This window comes from Neovison vison, chromosome 7 (genome assembly GCF_020171115.1).
Source record: "Neovison vison isolate M4711 chromosome 7, ASM_NN_V1, whole genome shotgun sequence".
NCBI lineage: Eukaryota > Metazoa > Chordata > Mammalia > Carnivora > Mustelidae > Neogale > Neogale vison.
Window position 1 is genome coordinate 150,035,569 of NC_058097.1, and position 20,766 is coordinate 150,056,334.

A 20,766-nucleotide genomic window follows, 5' to 3' on the forward strand; every position below is an offset into this window, starting at 1 on the left:
GCCAGGGAATTCCCTCCCGTGGCGACTGACAGCAGCTCCCAGCTTCTGATGCCACGTCCTCTGCCCACAGCAGCTTGGTGAGAATTAGATCACATCTCAGGGCCAAAGCTGGACTGGAAAGACAGGCAGGTTTAGGTGTTGGCATGTCCATTTAGGAGCCCTGAAAATGAGACGGGGGAGGACAGGTCCTGGGGAAGCTCCTCTCTGCAGCCTGGGCCAGTTTTGGCTGAGGGCGGAGCTCAGCTCCCACAGGCCACAGGCCACAGGCCACCGGTGTGTGGATATGTTGCAGACAGGGGAAGGGTGGGTGCCCAGGGAGAAGAGGCAGGATGCCAGGGCATCTGCCAGGCCTCCAGGACACTCATTTTGGCTCACTGCCCTCCAGCAGGGAGCAGACAAGTGTGTTTTGTTTTGGCATTAACTGGGCAGGCTGTGGGAAAATAGGTGGCAGGCTTCCCAAGCTGAGTGGGGCCTGCTTGTTTCATGGGCCAGGGCAATGGGGTTGAAGAGCTGTCGCCTCCTCGTGCTGCTGTCCCTCCCCTACAACTCCCATCTCCTTCCCCTGGTCACTGCCCGACCCCCATCTCCACTCCTTTCCTCCGCTCAGCCTGGGGGGTCCTCAACACAGAAGGGACTCTCAAAGGGGTAGCATCTCAAGCCTTCAGGTTGGGCTTTGAAGAAACTCCCTGGTGGAAGTCCCTGTGTTCCAGATGAGGAAACGAAGGTGGAAGGAGGTCTGGGACTTCCCGGGTCTTTGCGATGAGTCAGGGGTAAAACTGGGACTAGAGTTGAGCTCAACACCCTCCCATGGGAATTCTTCTTTTTGTGTTTTGTTTTTTACATTTACAAATAAAATGAAAACAAAATGAAGGGAAACTGAAGGAAAACACATGCACATACAAAAGAAGCTCATATTGGTGGGCCAGCACGGTTGCAGGCATTTTACGTAAACATTCCCATTTAATTCCCACCACAACCCTGCAAAAAGTCATCATTTGCCTTTTTTTTTTTTTTTAAAGATTTTATTTATTTATTTGACAGACAGAGATCACAAGTAGGCAGAGAGGCAGGCAGAACGAGAGAGAGGAGGAAGCAGGCTCTCCGCGGAACAGAGAGCCCGATGCGGGGCTCGATCCCAGGACCCTGGGATCATGACCTGAGCCAAAGGCAGAGGCTTTAACCCACTGAGCCACCCAGGCACCCCCATCATTTGCCTTTTAAGGACAAGGGAACTCAGTTGAAAAGAAATTTCAGAACTTGGTCAGGAACCCAAAGCCAGGCGGAAGAGGAACCAAACACCTAACCCAGGTTTACCTGACCCCAAGTCCCTGTGATGACAATCCTCCTCCTCCCAAACCTGACTATTTTACCTATCAGTCCAAGTTTCCCAGAGTTGTGATCACCATGCAGCTCGCAATGGGAAGGCCCTTGTTGGTGTCCCAAATAGACAGTCATTCAACATTCCCTGATGTTTCCCAGGATGGGCAGTCACTAGCTTACGTAGCTCCTCAGTTCTTTATAAATTACATAGCTGTGCCAAAAAGGTCACATTCAGCAAGTGCCTGGCAAAGACCTTGGTTTCCTGCTTCGTGATATCAAACCCATGTGACCGTCAGCTCCTACTATAGCCCTGGGACTGGCTGTCCTTCACCCCCACCCAAGCTCTAACACTCCCTGGCACCAGCTGCCCAGATAATTCCCTGTCCCAGTGCCTGCCTCTTAGGAACCTACCTCTGGCCTTAGGCCCCTGCTACCACCTGGTGGAATCTGGGTCCCTATGTCTCTCCTGACCCTGCATGTTCTGGACTCACGGCTACTACCTTTAGTCCATGTGTTGAGATTGGGAGTTCCTGGAATGCAGGGCCTGGGTCTTATCCCAGAGACCTGCCCACGAATGAGCCCAGAAAAGGGGACTTGTTGAGTGTTGCTGGATGGAATCCAAGGTCTAGTTCTGCCACAAACTCACATCGTGTTCTAGAGAGAGCTGCTGCGCTCTTCTGCTGGTCACTAACCTTGAAGCTTCATTTGAGTGGGCTGTGATGCTCTGTCTTGAGAGCTGCTCCCATACCAGGTTTCTTAGAGGACTGTGTTGAGGGGATCAGCTCCCGAAGGAGCAAAAGCTATTCTGTGTCTGAGGAGGGGGGTGGTGAGTGGAAGTACAGGGAGAAAGGTGACTAGGGTAGTAGGGAGGTGAATGGGAGTGAGGTCCACAGACTGCATTATTTGCAGCAGTACAGCCTGGTAGTCTCACTGGGACTCCAACAGGGAAGAGCTAGCCTCTGGGTGGGCTAACAGGTATTCCTGAGCAGTCTGAGCCAATGTGAGTGGGGGATAATGACAGAGCAGGAAAGGGAATTAGAGATTAGAGAGGGCTGTGAACCCTAGCAACAGTGATGGTGAGAGGCGACCTGGTACAGTGTGGGCATATGGGATGGTGGCTACCTTCTCTTGGATGGAGTGCCAGTCTGTTCCAGGTGGCCACTCTGAACAGTGGTGGGGTGCTGTTCACATTCTAGTCATGCTCAAGTCATATCCCCCAGAGTTTCTCCTGGGAGCCCTGTGGAATACTGGAATAGTTCATCTTCCAATGCCTACTCATATGCCTGTTCTAGGCCAGCTTTTAATCACTTAAATTTAGAATCACTTTCCTTCTGGAAGATTGTATAGCAGAATGCACCCTGGAGGAAAGAGCATAGCTTCAGAGCCAGGAGGAGCCAGGGGCCAGGGACCAGGCCTGGCTCTCCTGTCCTAGCTGTATGACCTTGGGCTGGTCATTTAGCTTCTGATTCTCAGTCTGTGAAATCCATGAAATGGGGTGTTATGTATCATGAGAAGTTGTAAAGCTTAGAAATAATGTAAATAACATGCCTGCTTTAATACCTGACACATAGAAGAGGCAAAATAAATGATAGCTGTTATTAATTCCTTCCCAGGGTAAGAATCGCATCTGTGGCCTCCTTGGTGGAAAGGAGCCAACAGCTACTTGCACTGCCTCAGGGATCGGGGAGCTCACCTCCTCTAGGGGCAGATCTGCCTGGAAAACCTTCTTCCTTTGAAGCAACTGAGACCTATCCTCAGTCTGTCTCTGGGGCCATAATGCATGCTGCTGTGTGGCCAAAGGACAGCTCTGGGCATTACCACAAAGAATTTCAAGAGATTTTATGTCTGGTAACACAGTGCTTATCTGCACTACAGGAGCAAGGCTCTGGAAGTTCCCAGCCTGGTTCAAAGGAGTACGTTTTAAGGCAGGCTTACATAAATCATAGAAATCCCTTTCCTGGGGCGCCTGGGTGGCTCAGTGGGTTAAAGCCTCTGCTTTCGGCTCGGGTCATGATCCCAGGCTCCTGGGATCGAGCCCCACTTGTGATCTCTCTCTGTCAAATAAATAAATAAAATCTTAAAAAAAAAAAAAAAAAAGAAATCCCTTTCCCCCTTCCTATAGAGTTTGGAATATAGGGATTGTATCCTCCTGAGTCTGCTTTTTTTTTTTTTTTTAAGATTTTATTTATTTATTTGACAGAGCCAGACAGACAGAGATCACAAGTAGGCAGAGAGGCAGGCAGAGAGGGAGAGAGGAGGAAGCAGGCTCACCGCTGAGCAGAGAGCCTGATGCAGGGCTCGATCCCAGGATCCTGAGATCATGACCTGAGCCGAAGGCAGAGGCTTTAACCCACTGAGCCACCCAGGTGTCCCCACCTTTTAAAAAAGATTTTATTTATTTATTTGACAGAGAAAGAGATCACAAGTAGGCAGAGCAGCAGGCAGAGAGAGAGAGAGAGAGGGAGAAGCAGGCTCCCTGATGAGCAGAAAACCCAACTCGGGGCTCGATCCCAGGACCCTGAGATCATGACCTGAGCCGAAGGCAGAGGTTTAACCCACTGAGCCATCCAGGCACCCCCTGAGTCTGCTTTTTTTCTGGGTGAACTCTCTCAATTTCTTTGAACAAGAGGCAAATAGGAGAACTGGATTCTGGTCCCAAATCCATCACTTCAGGGCAAGTTACTTATCTTTCACTGAGCCTCCAGTTCCTCATATGTAAAATGAATAAAATAACGGTTTCTCAGGATTATAGTGAAGATTAGCTCAGAGAAGTAATATGGAAGTTTGGAGTTTGGGAAAGGTACTTAGTAAATGTTAAACACATTTACAACAAACCAACAAACATATTTCTGAAAAAGCAGTTAGCAGGTCATTTCATGTTGCCCCTTAGCTTTTTAATCCTATCCCCAAAGGAAGTCATCCCATAAAGTTTATGCCATTCCTGCTTTTAGAATAAGGGCAAATCAGGTGGAAGATGCCCTCCTAAACCCACATAATCGAGACCCAGGGTTGTACTTCATCTGTGAAGAGCCTACTAAGTTCCAGGCTCATTCACTTACTTTATTCCATAGTTGGGGACCAAGACCCAGAGAAGTCCCAGCTTATCAATAGAGAGGCTGGATCCCAAATCTCCCCACATCTAGCAATTTTATACCTAGTCCTCCCCTCTAGGAAAAGAGAAGTGATGGGAAGCTAATCTCTGAGCCAGACTAGTTGCACCAGGACTAAGATCCAGCAAATCTTTGTTGAGCACCTTCTGTGGCATAACACTGCATCTGGGCAAGCACTGTTACCCCTCCCCGATGAACCCAGTATCACTCACAGAATGGCTGGTCTGGAACTCAGCCTTGCTGAAGGCTGAGGCGGATTCTGTCTTGCTAACTTTTGTATCCCCAGTGTCTGCCACAAGGCTTGGCACCAAGCAGGATCTTAGCAAATATTTTTTGAATGAATGATGAATCTATACACATTTATTGAGCACCGACTATGTACCAGGCCTTGTGTTAGAAGAAATTCCATTTAATACAACAAGCCTGCAGGGCTGGTATTATGTCCCCAATTTACAAGTTAGAAAATAAACACTGGAAGGGTGAAACTAATCAGCTCAAGGCCTCACCATGGACTGGTGCTGAAAGTGAGATTGGAGCCCAGTCTGGCTACCTTGGGCTTCAGGTCTGCTGTCCCACAGCTGTCAGGGAGCTAGGCCGCTACCCACCTGCTCCAGGCCTTCCCTGATAGTGACTGTGGGCTCTGGTGAAGGGCTGATTTTTGAATAGCCTCAAGGAAACTAGAAAAAACAAGTCTGATCTCCTAGTTCCTACAACCTGACTCATGCATAGCTCTGATTCTATCACCTTCCTGTACAAGAATCTAAGTAATCTGAGGTGAACAACCTGGATTCGAGTCCCATCTTCCCAATTTCTGGCCACTTGTGGCCTCAGCCAATATACTTGGATCTCTCCAGACCTCAGTGACTTTCTTCTTTTGCCTGACTACGCTTCTGAGAACAGTTGTCTGGGACCCCAGCTTCTGATAAAACCGTGAGGCGATCTAGCTCACCCTCCGCACATCCACGTGACTCAGGAAGAGGTATTTTCGTTTTTCTAAGGACCCCCAAGGGAGGCTGAAACCCCTGTCTGAACAGGGCCGGAACGTAGGTGGAGGGGGCTGCCCGGATGAACAGCCCCAGTGACAGAGGAAGGCAGATCTCAGTCAGAGGCACAGAGTGGACTGACACCCAGAAGTCCTGACTCCCAGACAAGAGCTTCCTCTGTTGCCCTTGCTGCCTCCTCTACTTTTCTTCATGGTTATCATCTGCACATGTTTTTTTGTTTTGTTTTATGACCCACAGAGCCCTTCGTGACGCAGAGTCTAGTCTTGCTGTGTGAAAAATCTCTCCTATGGGCAGTAGCCTCTCCATCTGTGAATTGGGGACTCTGATCTTAAGGACCTCACGGTTCCCCTCCAGCACAGAATCCGAGCTTTTTGACGAGAATGCCCTGTAGCAGACAGCCGTTTTCTTCTCTGCGAGGCCAGGAGATATTACCCCTGCCCGGCACCGCAGCAGTGGGCACCTGTGGCCCGCTGAGGAAGAACTTGTCGATGCTCGCCCCCTCACGCTTGGCTCTCTGGCCAGCGCATTCGCTCGCCAGAAAGGGTGTTGGAAGACCGGAAAGAAGTGGAACTCTCCTGCTGTCACAGGCATGCTACCCTTCGCGTACAGTAAAAACTTCACTCTGAATGTCGTCCCCCCCACCCCAACACACAGACACACACAAAAGCACTGCAGCCCAAAAGCCGGCAGGAGGCGGGGGCGGCTTGTGCGCGTGCGTCGGCGCAGAGCCCTCTACCGCCCACGTGCGCGGCCCCGATCGGAGGCGCGCGCCCGGTCGGCTGGCGGGAAGGCGCGCGTGAAGCCCCCGTCTGGCTTTGGGTGTGGGGGAGGGAGGACTGGAGGCGTTTGGAACGTGCCACTCTCGGAGACAACGGGGGGATTTTTGCGCTCCTCTAGCGTTTCTACCCCTCCTATTCGCCGATCGATCCGTTAGTTCCCCCACGCCGAGATCCGAAGCCCCGCGCCGCGGCCACGCTCCCTCCCTCCAGCGTGGCCCAGCCCCTGGAACCCCGCTTTGGACTGTGTTGTCCCCTCTGCTGCCGGAGCGGGGCGCTGCGCCACACGGTGGGGCCGGAAATTCCCGCGGCCCGAGTGGAGGAGCCGAAGCCGAGAGCGCGGCACCGCCTTCCACCTTCCCGGGCCGGGCGGGGGCGTTGGGCCCAGCGAGGGCTGGGCTGCTTGAGTGGGGGCGGGAGGCCGCGTCTGCGAGGAGCTGCGGCGCCAGCGGGCGGGGAACGGGACAACGCTGCTGCTCGAAAGCCTTTCGGCGAGCTCGGAGACCCTGCGCCCCAGCTCCTGGGCCCCCGCCCCCTCGCGGTCTCCGCCTCCTTCCCTCACACACCCCCCGGGCCGCCGGAGCCCCAGGCCTTCCCGGCGCTCCTCCTCCTTCTCTTCACACTCGCGGTCCGACCCGGGTCCTCCAGCCGCCTGCCGGCCTTGCCTTGCTCCCTGCCGGGCGAGTCCTCGTTCTCAGGCTCTCCTTGCACACGCACACACACGCTTGCCGGGCCTCCCCTCCTCACGGCCCCCCATCTCCTCGTCCGAGCTGACGCCGCCGTCGGGGGGAGGATTGATGTCCCTTAAGCATCATGCAGCCGCCGCCGAGGAAGGTGAGGGTGCAGTTGGGGGGGCTTTGCGGTTTGGGAGGGATGTGTACAAGGGACGCTGCTGGGGCGCCCCCTCCCCCTTTCCGCAAGGGGCCGTGACCGCCGTCGTCTCGGGCTTGTCACCGAGTTGCCGCTGGCTTCAGTCGGGGGCCACGCGGATGAGGTGTCTTTCCGACGAAGGGGCTGCCGGGGCTCGTTCCTTCCACCGCACGGAAGACCCCCATACATTTCACAGGAGTTTCGGGTGTGCATTTGTATGTGTGCGCGCGCATGGCAGTGCTGCTCGCTGCAAAGTGCATTCTCGGGGCTGCACCGAGGGGAGGCGGGGAGCCCCTGCAGCTTCTGAGCCTGTGCCTGTGTGATTGTTTAGTCTGCGCCAGGTTTGAGCCCTCCGGCTGCTTGTCGCCACCCTTGCCCATTTGATCATTTTCAGGGAATTTGTTTCCAGCCTAGCGGTAAGGTTCGGCCTGCCTTTCCCACGGGGCGGCCGAGAAGAAGTTGGACTATTCACCGCCCCCCACCGCAGGGGAAAACAAGAAATTAAGCCTTCCCCCCACACCCCTAGTCCTGCCCCGCCCCTCCAGCTAGGGGGCCAGGAGGCTGGTGCTGTCCCCGGAGAGCGAGAGCCGGGCGGTGCGTGGCGTGTGCACCGCGATCTGGGCTTGGGGTGGGAGTGACGGGTGCTCTCGGCGTGTCAGCGGCTCCCCCCTCTGCGCCCTCCGAGAACTGTTTCGCTGCCCTCTTCCCCAGCGTTCTCAAGGGCTGAGGCTGTGTCCTTGTCTTTTTAATTCTGCAGATGGTTACTGAGTGTCTACCCTGGGCATTGGGTGGAGAATGCTGTTCTGTCCTCCCCTCGTGGGCAAACATTTGCTGAATGCCTAAGTCGCTCGCGTCTGCTTCTTCTTTTTCTCTTTCTTAATCCGTGTTTCTCCAGTTAAGTGACTCTTTTTTCTTTCACACATGTACCTCCACCCCTCCCGGTTAGCCCCTCTCCGCGGCGTCGGCAGGGATTCCAGGCCCACTGAAACCTGGAACCCTGGGGTCCGGGCCTGGCTGGCGAGGCACTGGACAGCTTGCATTTGCTGTTCTTTTTGAAGTGGAGCCGCTACGGGGACCGGCTTGCTGGGGTGGCTTAAAAGCACTGCATATGCTGGAAGGTCACTTTTGCTTTCTCCTTTGTGAGAAAGAGATTGTGATTTGATGCGCTGTCAGCGAGCTGGCATCCTGAGACTGTGCTTTCTCGCAGCCATTATGGGATGATTTATGTAGTCAATTTATGCATATAATTTCATGATTGTGTAAATTTTGGCCATTATATATTAGACATTCCTATACTCACGTCTGCCATCTATACTCAGCTCACCTCTCCTGGTGGTTGAGATCTTTGAATCTTTTTTGGAAGAAATAGAAGACAGACTCTTAAAACTCTAAGAAGACTACTACATATGTATTAAGCTTGTGCATGAAAAGGAATGACGTGTTTATTTTGCATTTCTTTAATCTGTAATTTTTATACTCTTACTTTCATTTACCCTCTTTCAGGATATTTGGCTAGATTTGTCATTGTGTCCTCAGGAAACAAAATTAGGTAACTAGTAATGGATTTATGGCCTTTACGGTAGAAACGAGCTAGAGGTATATATTCTGTAGGGGAGAAATGAGCAAGAGGTATATATTCTGACAGCAATTTAAGTATTTTGCTTAAGTAATGACTTTGTTTTTAAAATTGCAGTTAAGGCCTTCATAATATATGGTATATTTTAGGTGAAAGTTACACAAGAACTGAAAAACACTCAAGTTGAGCAGATGACAAAACTTCAAGCCAAACATCAGGCAGAATGTGATTTACTTGAAGATATGAGGTAAGGTTATAGTAAATAGTATAAGAACTTTTATATCTTTGTTTCAAAGAACCATTGAGTTACCAAGCCCCAGGAACTGATGATGGAATTTCCTTTTGGATTTCCTGCTTTAATGCTGTTAGAGCTTTGACTCAGCTAGGAATTATAACTGGAACTAACGCAATACAAACTTTTTTTTTTTTCCCTTTAGTGGTGGAACCTATAATCTACACATACTATCATGAAAAAACAAGGCTCTTAAAAATTATTAGTTAAATTATAATTATTAAAGTAAAAATTCTTATTTAAATAATCTTTCCACTGAATTGTAACATTTACTGACCTTAATGATTTCACAGAGATTTTTAAACTGACACCTCTGGTTAATAGTTAATATCTGGGGGTGAGCCTGTCAACCTCAGACTATTGTACACTGGCACTATTTGTTAGAACATGACAAATACAATTCTGTCTTTGAACGTTAAATTTAGTGGGAAATATGTTTATCATATTTTGTCATTAAAGTTACCTGTATTCGTAATTAAGACAATTCTAAATAAATAAGCCATCTTGCCAGCATTGTGAAAATCAGTATCTTTATAGAGGGAAGCATGACTCATTTTACTGAAAGAAACACCACTGTTTTAACAATCCTGTAATACAAATTGACAGCTCAACAAATATATTTTTATAAAGGATAGAAGATAAGTTGCATGTTGAAACAGAATGGCTACAATTCTTATTTCCCTTTAGTAACACATTTATCAAATTGGCATTGGGTCTATAAGCTTTATCTGTTGCATATTTCTCCTGTGGTGCATGACCTCATGTTGACTTCATGAAAAATATGATCTCTGTGTTGTTATAATAAAATTTTGTGTTTGGATAGTTGAATTGTTTGGAGCCCAAACATTTTAGTTTAAAGAGCTCCCTTTTTCCTGCCCCATATTTAATTTAGGTACTACTTGTAACTATTTCTCCTGTCTGTTCAGGGTTTCTAACTAGGGCATATAAATTTAGGCTTATCCAAACTTGAATATACTAAGATCATTGTTTTCTCACTGGGAAGTATTCTATTTTAATTCTGCATTAGTTTCTTTTTGTTTTTCATGTGGCCACAGGGGAATTTTTAGACAAATAATTCCTGTGCAAAATACCTGAAGCTCTTCGTAAGGTTAAAAATTAAGTTTTAGGGGCACCTGGGTGGCTCAGTGGGTTAAGCCTCTGCCTTCAGCTTCGGTCATGATCTCAGGGTCCTGAGATCGAGCCCCGCATTGGGGTCTCTGCTCAGCAGGGAGTGTGCTTCCTCTTCTCTCTCTCTCTGCCTGCCTCTCTGTCTGCTTGTGATCTCTGTTAAATAAATAAAAATAAAATCTTAAAAAAAAATAAGTTTTAGGGGCACCTGGGTGGCTCAGTGGGTTAAGCCTCTGCCTTTGGCTCAGGTCATGATCTCAGGGTTCTGGGATCAAGCCCCGCATCTAGCTCTCTGCTCCGGGGGGAGCCTGCTTCTCCCCCCACCCCCGCCACGTCTGCCTGCCTCTCTGCCTACTTGTGACCCCTGTCAGATAAATAAATAAAATCTTAAAAAAAAAATTAAGTTTTAAACATCTATTAAGTGAAATACAGTACTGTAGTAGCAATCTCCAGATGAAGAAAGTAATAAATTTTTGGAAGCAGTTTTGTAAGGCCAAATTAGTAAGTGAGGCTTCTCTGGGGTATGGAAGGTCAGTGGTCATTAAACCCTATGATTATATCTTCTAAAGACTTCTTATTTACATTCTTTTCTTTTTTTCCCTTACTGCCTATACCTTTAGTACCAGAGCTTATGGTCAGGTATGGGGACACACGATCACTGCTAAATTGATATAGGTTGTTCTGCTCCTGTTATTTATTTGTTTGTAGTATTGCTGATACCATCACATTTCACTTGCCTTATTGCAAGAATATCCCAACTATTGCAGTAGTGTTCTCATATCTTCTACCCCTCAATCTCTTCTTTAAAGTCTGTCTTCCACATTGTCACCAGTTAGCTTTCTTTCCTTTCCTTTTCTTTTTTTAAGATTTTATTTATTTGAGAGAGAGTGTGCACATGCAGGAGCAGGGGGAGGTAGCAGAGGGAGAGGGATAAGCAGACTACCTGCTGAGCAGGGAGCCTGACATAGGGCTTAATCTCAGGACCCTGAGATCATGACCTGAGCTGAAGGCAGACGCTTAACCGATGGAGCCATCCAGGTGCCCCACCAGTTAGCTTTCTAAAAACATTGTTTATTATATCCTGTGTTCTCTATGTCCTCCTAGATAAAGACTACACACCTTGTTGTAGCATATATAACGCTCTGTAACCTAGCCACAAGCTTCCTTTCCTGATGTAATTACTGCCATTTCATGCTTATTCATCCTTCCTTCTTATTCCCCTTGCCTTGGCCACTCAGGACTTCTGGTTATCTAATTGTGCTCTGTACATTCATTCCTTTAAATACACCATTCTGTTTGCCCGTTAATACCCTTCCTCCCACTTTTTCACCTGGCAAATTCTGGTTGCCACTAAGTTTGCAAGTTTGTTGACCTCTGTGATCTCAGAGGATTTTGATTTTGCACACGCTTTTGGCTTCGCCCCTCAGGTGAATTCCTTGAAGTCAGGGGGTAAGTCTTAATTCAGTTTTGTGTCTTTGTATCCTTTGTTTAGGCTGGCAAAATTGTTTAGTGAATGTAACTGGTTATATTTAAGTGTACCTTACTTGTTTTTAGGTGAGGTGTTTTATTGTTCTGTTTGTGCTAGAGTGTTGTCTTTTGGGCTTGTGTTATACTTTGATTCATGTGGGCACTTTAAAACATATTGTACTATTTGATGTTGAGTAAATTTATATTTACATATGATATATAAATACATAGATTGTTGGTGTTCCAAGAATTAGTAGATTCTTTATTCAAATGATATACGTTCTTCTTTTATATTAAATTCTTTTTTTTTTTTAAGATTTTATTTATTTCTTTGACAGACAGAGATCACAAGTAGGCAGAGAGGCAGGCAGAGAGAGAGAGAGGAGGAAGCAGGTTCCCGGCCGAGCAGAGAGCCCGATGTGGGGCTTGATCCCAGGACACCAGGACTATGACTAGAGCGGAAGGCAGAGGCTGTAACCCACTGACCCATTCAGGCGCCTTGAATGGGTGAATTTTTTCAGTGAATTATTTCAGTGAATTCCTTCACTCCTATGTAGTTGTGATTTCAGTGAATTCCTTCACTCCTGTGTAGTTGTGATCAGAATACCGTATTACCTCCTAATAGGTGAATTTATGTTTCTGATTTTTTTTTTCAATGATAATATTGAATTGGAAGTTGAAAATTGCATACACTTGTTATTCATAATAACTTTAGTTGCTTGAGAAAGGGGGTAGTTTGGCTTTTCTGGTCTGTCCTAGCAAGTAGAATGACATTTGAAAATTCATTAGCAAGGGCCTCCTGGGTGGCTCAGTGGGTTGAAGGCTCTGCCTTCAGCTCAGGTCATGATCCCAGGGTCCTGGGATTGAGCCCCATGTCGGGCTCTCTGCTCAGTGGGGAGCCTGCTTCTTCTTCTCTCTCTATCTGCCCGCCTCTATGCCTACATGTGATCTCTATCTGTCAAATAAATAAATAAAATCTTTAAAAAAATTCATTAGCAATCTCTGAACTTGAAGTTTTTATATGTATTATCTTATAAAAGATCTTGCTTGTTGTCCCCACCCCCCCCCACCTTTTTTTAAAGTACTTTCTACCCGCAGTGTGGCACTTGAATCAAAACCTGGAAATCAAGAGTTGCATGCTATACGGACTGAACCAGCCAGGTGCCTTTGCTTTTCTTTTTTTGAGAGTCCCATCCCCTTCCTCCCCACAAGTAGTAGTCTTTCTCACCGATGCCTCAACCAGTATTATGCTCAATTTAAGTTAGTGTGAATTCACTCAAAAAAAGTGCAAATAGCTTTTCTTAATATAAAGAAATTACCAGTAGGCAGAGAAAAATTTTTATTACTTTAAAAAGAGTGAAAAATTAAAAGACCACAACAATTATTAAGCTGTAAGTAGGAGATGTAATAGGAGATGTAGTGTATTAAGCTGTAAATAGACAATTTCATGCTGGGTTATGGCTGGTTTCCACTTCCTTCCCCCCTTCTCATCTTCTGGAACTTTGAAGGGAGGAAACCAGTTATGATACAGTATTTTTCCTTTGCTCTCCTCCCCTGCTTCAGTTCATTTGTTCCAGAGATGTATTTGGAAGCTGGTGTGTTGGGAGTAAAATATGAGAATGAAAGATAACTTATTTGTTGTTAATCAGGGACATTCCATGCTTTAGGGAGATTTTATACTGAAGTGTTTCCTGTTGACTTTTGCTGTCAGCAATAGACAAGGAAACTTTACTTTCTTTTTAGTTTTTTATTATTATTTTTTCTCTCTTTGCTTTCTAAAGCCATATGTAAGCTTCTAAATACTACAGCCTATATATTATTTATTAATATTATATATTTCATATTGTTTATTCTTATGATGTACTAAGTAGAGTCAATAAAGAAAGTTCTTTGCAGGGATCCTGAGTATAAAGAACTACCTTCTTAGCAGACATTTTTAGGTCATTATATAATTTGGAAAAACCATAGAATTTTAGAGTCAGTTGAACACTGTCATGTTTGTCAATGAAAATGGAAACTGAGGCACAGTGAGATGAAGTGAATCATACTGAGAAAAAAAATGCTATTTCTCTAATTTCTAGTCTAGTGCACTATCCCATCTCTCTGTATTATCCAAGCTTTTAATCAAGGAAATCATAAGTCCCATTTCTTTTTTTTTTTTTCCAAAGATTTTATTTATTTATTTGACAGAGAGAGATCACAAGTAGGCAGAGAGGCAGGCAGAGAGAGAGAGGAGGAAACAGGCTCCCTGCTGAGCAGAGAGCCCGATGCGGGACTCGATCCCAGGACCCTGAGATCATGACCTGAGCCGAAGGCAGCGGCTTAACCCACTGAGCCACCCAGGCGCCCCATAAGTCCCATTTCTTAAAACATTTTGCCTATTAAATAGTACATTTTAACCAATAATTTTTCTTTCTTTTAACTTTTCATACATCAGGCTGTCAATCAGCTTTGAATCAGTATTTTAAAACTACTGACATGAGTCCAGACAAAGGCAGAGATACTTGAAACTTTACCTCAGAGAAGGCTGAGTGTATGGTTTCTCACAGATGTTCTGAAAAATGGAAACTAGCTTAAAAAGCACCTCTCTTTTCTTTGTAGAAACCTGGAGGTCTAGTGACCTCAAGTGAGGAATTACTGTACTATATGTTACCTTCTATAAACTGTAAGTTTGTGGGACTCACCGGGGATTGGATTCTTGACTATTTATGGATGCTCTGAGAATTTTTTCATTGTCTCAGAGACTGTTATGTCTAGAAGGGAAGCTTAGAAGTAATCTGGTCTAGACTGTTTTTTAAAAAAGTTATATTGTATTGATATATAATTCATATACCATGCAATTAACCTATTTAAAGTTTTTAGTATATTCATGAGATTGTATGACTATCAACACTTAAACCTGAGAACATTTTGCTTCCCCAAAAAGAAACTCTGTACTGATTAGCAGTCACTTCCATAATTTTCTCTAGCCTTAAGCAATTACTTTCCTTTTCTATAGAAATGGACTCTGTAAAAATGAAATAATACAGTGTGTGGTCTTCTGTGACTGGCTTTTACTTAGCATAATATTTTCAAGGTTCATCCATGTTACAGCATCAGTACTTCATTCCTCTTTATTGCTGAATAATACTTTGTTGGATGGATGTACCACCACATTTAATAACCTACTTATCAGTTGATAAGTTTTTGGCTGTTATGAATAAAGTTCCCTTGAACATTCATGTATAAATTTTTGTGTGGACTTATGTTTTCATTTATCTTGAGTATGAATCTGGTAGTGGAATTGCTGGGTCATATGGTAACTCTGTTTAACTTTTTGAGGAACTTTCAAACTGATTTCCAAAGTGGCTCCAATATTTTATATTCCCACTAGCAGTCATGTTATGAAGGTTCCAGTTTCTCTACATCATTGCTGATGCTTATTATTGTCTGTCTTTTGGTTATAGCCATCCTAAAGGGTGTGAAGTGGTATTGTTGTGGCTTTTATTTGCATTTCTCTAATAGTCTGTGATATTGAGCATTTTTTCATGTGTTTATTAGCCGTTTGTATATCTTCTTTGGAGAAATGTCTATTCAGATCTTTTGCCCATTTTTAAATTGGGTTATTTGTCTTCTTGCATTATAAGAGTTCTTTATGTATACAGTATTTGCTAAATTTTTCCCACTCTGTAAGAATCACCTGAAGTGATTCAGACATGCATTAAATTTTGAGTTACTGAAGCAGTAGAAAGGATAAGGACTTTGAAGGTAGACCAGAGATTGAAAACCAACTCTGCCACTTATTAGTAGGGTAATCTTGGACAAGTTACTAAGGTTCTGTGAGCCTCATATTTCATATATGTAAAATAAGGTTGGTACCTACCTTTTTTGCTTTTCTGTAAAAGTTAAATGAGATACATGAAATGCTGAGCATGATAGATCTTCAGCATTGGTAGCTGCTATTATTAGTGGAAATTAGAGCCTAGGAAGAGGGATGTTGTCTTATTCAGGGTAACAGTGGAGGTTTTTATGTTTCATTAATTCTAAGAAGCACAGTTTTTTGTTTTTGTTTTTACATTCTTCTGAAATCCAGATACATCCAGAGTTGGTTTTGGCTTTGATGTAGTTGTCAGTGTCTCTTCATGCATAGAACTTGAATACCTATTGGCAGACTTGAAAGAAAATCCCAGAGTTAATGGTTGGAATACAAATGTTGGGTCAGCTGGGCTTTTGATGGTGCAGAGGATGATATTGTGTGGAAAAATACAGGTATCAATGATTGATTCAGAACAGTGGTTCAGAAGAGCTTGACTCCTGAGTGTGACCAGTTTATGCATCAGTTTATCTTTTTAAAATTATGCACAAGAGTAATATATCCTAAAAAATCTGACTAAATAAGTTTAAAAGCACTCTTTCAATAAGTATAAATAATTAGGGTATTGTATCAATTTAGTTGGCAGCATTTTTTCTTAGTGGAATATAATGTGTCTTGGAATCAGTGTTTTTGATATGATGAAAACTGGAAGTAGCTAATCAGATACTGGACCTGGATCTTTTTTCATTCATTCAAAAATTATAAATTGCTTCTCAACTCAGTGTTCTTCCTTTTTAAAAAATATTTTAAAATTTATTTTTTAGAAGGAGGGAGGGGGAGAGGGAGAAAGAGAACTTTTTTTAAGTTACAGAGGTAGAATTCAGTGATTAATCAGTCTTATATAATACCCAGTGCTCATTACATTACATGCCCTCACCAGTACCCACATCCCCCTACCTGCCTCCCCTCCAGCAACCCTCAGTTTGTTTCCTATGATAAAGAGTCTCATATGTTTCGGGGAGAGGGAAAATCTTAAGCTGGGCATGGAGGCTGATTCAGGGCTTGATCTCACAACCCTGAGATCATGATCTGAACCAAAATCAAGAGTTGGACGCTTAGCTGACTGAGTCACCTAGGTGCCACAGTATTCTTTCAGATGAGAACTTAAAATGATATAAATCATGAGGGGAGAACTTTTAAAAATAGGACTGCATGGAAAAAGATCAAATAGGACTGCACTTAACATTTCTTTGAATGAAAGGAAAAAAAAAAAGATTACCTGATTTTAAAATGAAAGGACAACATGGAATTTTAACTGACTAAATGAATTTACATTTTAAATATATACTTCTACATTATGGTCAGTTCTGGTGGGGGGAGACTAAGAGTAGGAGGTACAAACTAGGCAGAGGAGGAAATAGGGAAATACAGTTTGAAAGAATCTGTTTACTAAAACTTTATCACAGACCAATGCCTACTTGAAAGAGTCAGGGTTTTAACAATACCTTTTCCTATTGCTCTTTAATGGTTTATGAACTCATAAGCCATTGTTCATAGATCCTTATGTGCTCCTAAAATATGAAGATTTGGTTGGAATGGCTGTTGCAAACCACTGCAGGAGAAGTTGTTTAATGATTTATAGATTTATAGACTTGAACAGAGCACTAGCTTAAGAGGCATGCAACTGGGGTATGGATCCTAGTCTTAATCTCTTATTAACTGTGTGACTTTGACCTTAAATCACCACAAGTCACTTAAACTTCTCTGAGCCTCATGTCTCTTATCTGTAAAATGGTAATAATTATAATATCTTATGGGATTATTTTGGTAATTGAAACAAAGTAATGCATATAAAAGCTCTTTTGTATAGTGACATAATAGATGCTCAGTGAATGCATGTGGATTGTGATTATTATTTTTTTATACATTTTTACTTTTTTATTAACATAATCTATTAGCCCCAGGGGTACAGGTCTGTGAATAGCCAGGTTTACACACTTCACAGCACTCACCATAGCACATACCTTCCTCAATGTCTATAACTGCTCCCCCCCACCAACTCTCAGTTTGTTTTGTGAGATTAAGAGTCTCTTATGGTTTGTCTCCCTCCCGATCCCATCTTGTTTCATTTATTCTTTTCCTACCCCCAAACCCCCAACATTGCATCTCAACTTCCTCATATCAGAGAGATCATATGATAATTGTCTTTCGTGGATTGTGATTATGTTAAGTAATTCAGAATACCAATTCAGAGTTATGATCTGTGACTGACTTATCCCCTAAAGAGTTAACTGGTGAGTTAAAAATGCAATGAGCCTTAAAGATAAATTATTCAAGTAATATTAAGAATTTCCTTCACTAAGTTAAGTAGTCCTTGGTACCTTCTATTTTTCTGTGTGTTGGTTATGATTCTTCTCATTATTGCTGTATGACTTCTGCAATTCCAAGCATGATGATCTTTTTTTTTTTTTTAAGATTTTATTTATTTATTTGACAGACAGAGATCACAAGCAGGCAGACAGGCAGGCAGAGAGAGAGAGAGGAGGAAGCAGGCTCCCCGCTGAGCAGAGAGCTCGACGCAGGACTCGATCCCAGGACCCTGAGATCATGACCTGAGCCAAAGGCAGCGGCTTAACCCACTGAGCCACCCAGGCGCCCCCCCAAGCATGATGATCTTATATAATAGTGTTAGCGGAGGAAGAGGAGGGAAGGGCAGTTTATCTTTAATGCGAATTTTCCCTCTCTTCTTCTCCTCTTTCCTCTGAGAAGATAATTTCCACCAGAAATTATCTGAATAGACTTGACTTTATATCTTATTGGCTGAGTTTGGTTCATTTGCCTCTGCTTGCCTAGTTGCAAAGGAGGCTGGGAATATGATTATATTCTTGGAGAGGTGGTCTTTGCCAGCAAGAAATAAGTTTTTGGTGTCAGTGATATGGCTTTTTCCACATTACTGTTTTTCCATTTTTGCCATAGGGACCAATTTCTAATTTACTTCTAGTGTTTCCCATAAAAGTGTAAAAAATGTGTTGGGGTTTAATTGTGAAAGATAAAGCTGGAATAAGGAATTCCTTAGAAAACACTTGTATGCCCTCCTACTAACTTCTTTTGAATTCAGAGGCATAGGTCAGGAGTAGGTTTTTATATTTGCCGTAGGTAATGGCCCAATAGGCCAGTGGCCTCTTAGTATTCTCCTCTTCGCAACACAAGAGTGGTTAAAAATCTAACCATTTATGGTTTTCTGATAATTTAGAGAAATGGTGGCCCAAGGGCCCTCCAGGCAGATGTGGTTTTGCTGAACTTCTTTTACTTCTCAGGTGAAAGCATTAATAAGTAGTGAAGTGGCTATACTGAAATTAGAGAAGGAGAAATAAGAGCTAGAATTACTCCTAGCTGAATAATTTGCCCCTTAATAATTGAGGATTGGCAATTCAGTCTTGAAAATATAAAGTACTTGAGGAAGCCTGTGGTGGTAAGTTTATGTTTTTCTTTGTAAATTTTTTGAATGTTCATTTGAATTTCACAAATCCCATTCTGTTTTATTGGTGTCAGCCTTCAGGAATGATGTGATGCATAAGCAGGAGTTAGTTCCTAAGTATGGTTTGTGCTGTCCATTCTTCAGTGACTAATTTGGGAACTAGGCACAGAAACTTGTAACCTCGTCTTTTGTTCCATTGCTGCAGATTTCCTGTCATGTGTTGGTCAGGACTGAATAGAACCTTAGCTGATAGTTTTATTTCATCTTATTTTGTCTTCACAGTATTCCATGGTATGCTTTATTTTAAAATTCCATTTGATTTTATTTCTTTATTTTTTTTTTGCATTCACATCTCTTGTCATCCAGATGTTTTCTGTTTTGTGAAATTTGACATAATCCCAGTTCAAAAAGAAAATGTTATTTCTGGTGTTAGGGAAAGTGTTACCATGTCTGTGATTCCACGGGAAACAACTGGGAGAGTTATACTTCTTGATTATATTTTAGTGGTACTTGTTATTCCCTCTTTGGTGGTTGGAGAATGGGGGCAAGAGGCAGAGACTTTTTATTACATACCATTTTTTTTATGTTTTGAATTTTGAGTCACGTTAATTTTACCTATTCTGAAGACTAAAATTAGGTGATTCAGAATTGCTAAACATTTGGCTTTTAATTAATTTTTAGTGAAGTTAGTTTTATGTATTTTTATATTAACAGACTTTGCAGTTTATTTCTAGTATGTACAAATTTAAGAATACTTGATTTATAAACTTCTTTTCTTAGAATGACAGATCTTCAGCTGATTATAGTTCAGAGTTGGGGAAACAGGCTCTGTGTACTACTGTGTTTCTTTCTGTGTTGTGGATTTTTTTTTTTATTCCGAAACAAGTACACATATTAAGTGGTTAGATTTCTGTCCAGCCTCAAATTTTATTTTAGCTCACTTTATCCAAAGGTTTTACATTATAGTTATATTTTCAAATATTTTAAATAAAAATTTTAAAATATAGTCCTATTTTGAAATGTTTCTGTGGTAAAATGTATTTTGCATTATAAGCCAACTTCTTTCATGGGGGAATTGTTTTCTGTTTTGCTGTAGAGGTATTTTATGTAATAGTTTCCTTAGCTGTATTGAGCAAGTTGAATATTTTTTAGTGCTGCCTTTTCTTCTCTTGCATTTTTAGCTGTACCTCTTTCTGTTTTTCAAGTGGTTGTTCTAGGTGTTACACCATGCATCTTTAATTTATCACTGTATACTTAGATATATTATACCTTTCCACCTAAGGCACTTGCAAGAAGTCCAATTCTAATTACTTTATCCCAGACTTTGTGCTGCATACTTTATAAACTTCATAATATATTAGTTTTGCTTTAATCTTTTATTATCTTTTGAAGAGATTAAGACATAGAAAAAAGTCTTTTATATTTACTTACCAATTTTAACTTTTCTTTCTTTCCCCAGACCAGTAACATAGTTTTGAGTTTCTGTCTGGTATCATTTCCTTTTTTCTAAAATTAAAAAAAATTTTTTTGCAGTAGTTTTATTTATATAAACTGTTTTTGTTTTAATATTTCAATTGGATATATTTAATGTGCAGTATACATTAATTCTTCTCTACTAATATTAGCTTGCCTATAGTGCTGTAGAAGATATAATACAAATATTCTAATTACAGTGTAATTACTAACTAATACACTGATTTTGAGTTTTATAGGCAAATGTTTGTTGCATGATAGAGAACACTTTTTTCCTTGCTTTCATTAAGTACCCAGTAGGTTTCTTAATTTTAAAAATTTTATAATAATGTTATGGGATTCTCCAAAGAAGACATACAAATGGATAACAGACATATGAAAAAATATTCATCATCATTAGCCATCAGGGAGATTCAAATCAAAACCACATTGAGATACCACCTTACACTAGTTAGAATAGCCAAAATCAACGAGACAAA

At 42.9% G+C, this 20,766-nt stretch overlaps 1 protein-coding gene across 2 annotated transcripts in view; it reads left to right on the plus strand.

Annotated features, from left to right (window-relative positions):
• The first annotated feature begins 6,640 nt into the window (after window positions 1-6,640).
• FCHSD2 (FCH and double SH3 domains 2) overlaps window positions 6,641-20,766 on the plus strand; it is a 285,218-nt gene continuing 271,092 nt past the window's right edge. The window contains exons 1-2 of one of the 2 annotated variants that reach the window (XM_044258593.1): window positions 6,641-7,044; window positions 8,806-8,903. In XM_044258593.1, coding sequence (XP_044114528.1) covers window positions 7,024-7,044; window positions 8,806-8,903 — 119 coding nt within the window. In that variant the 5' untranslated portion in view covers window positions 6,641-7,023. The remainder of the gene's footprint in view (window positions 7,045-8,805; window positions 8,904-20,766) is intronic. The other variant, XM_044258594.1, reaches the window with a different exon arrangement.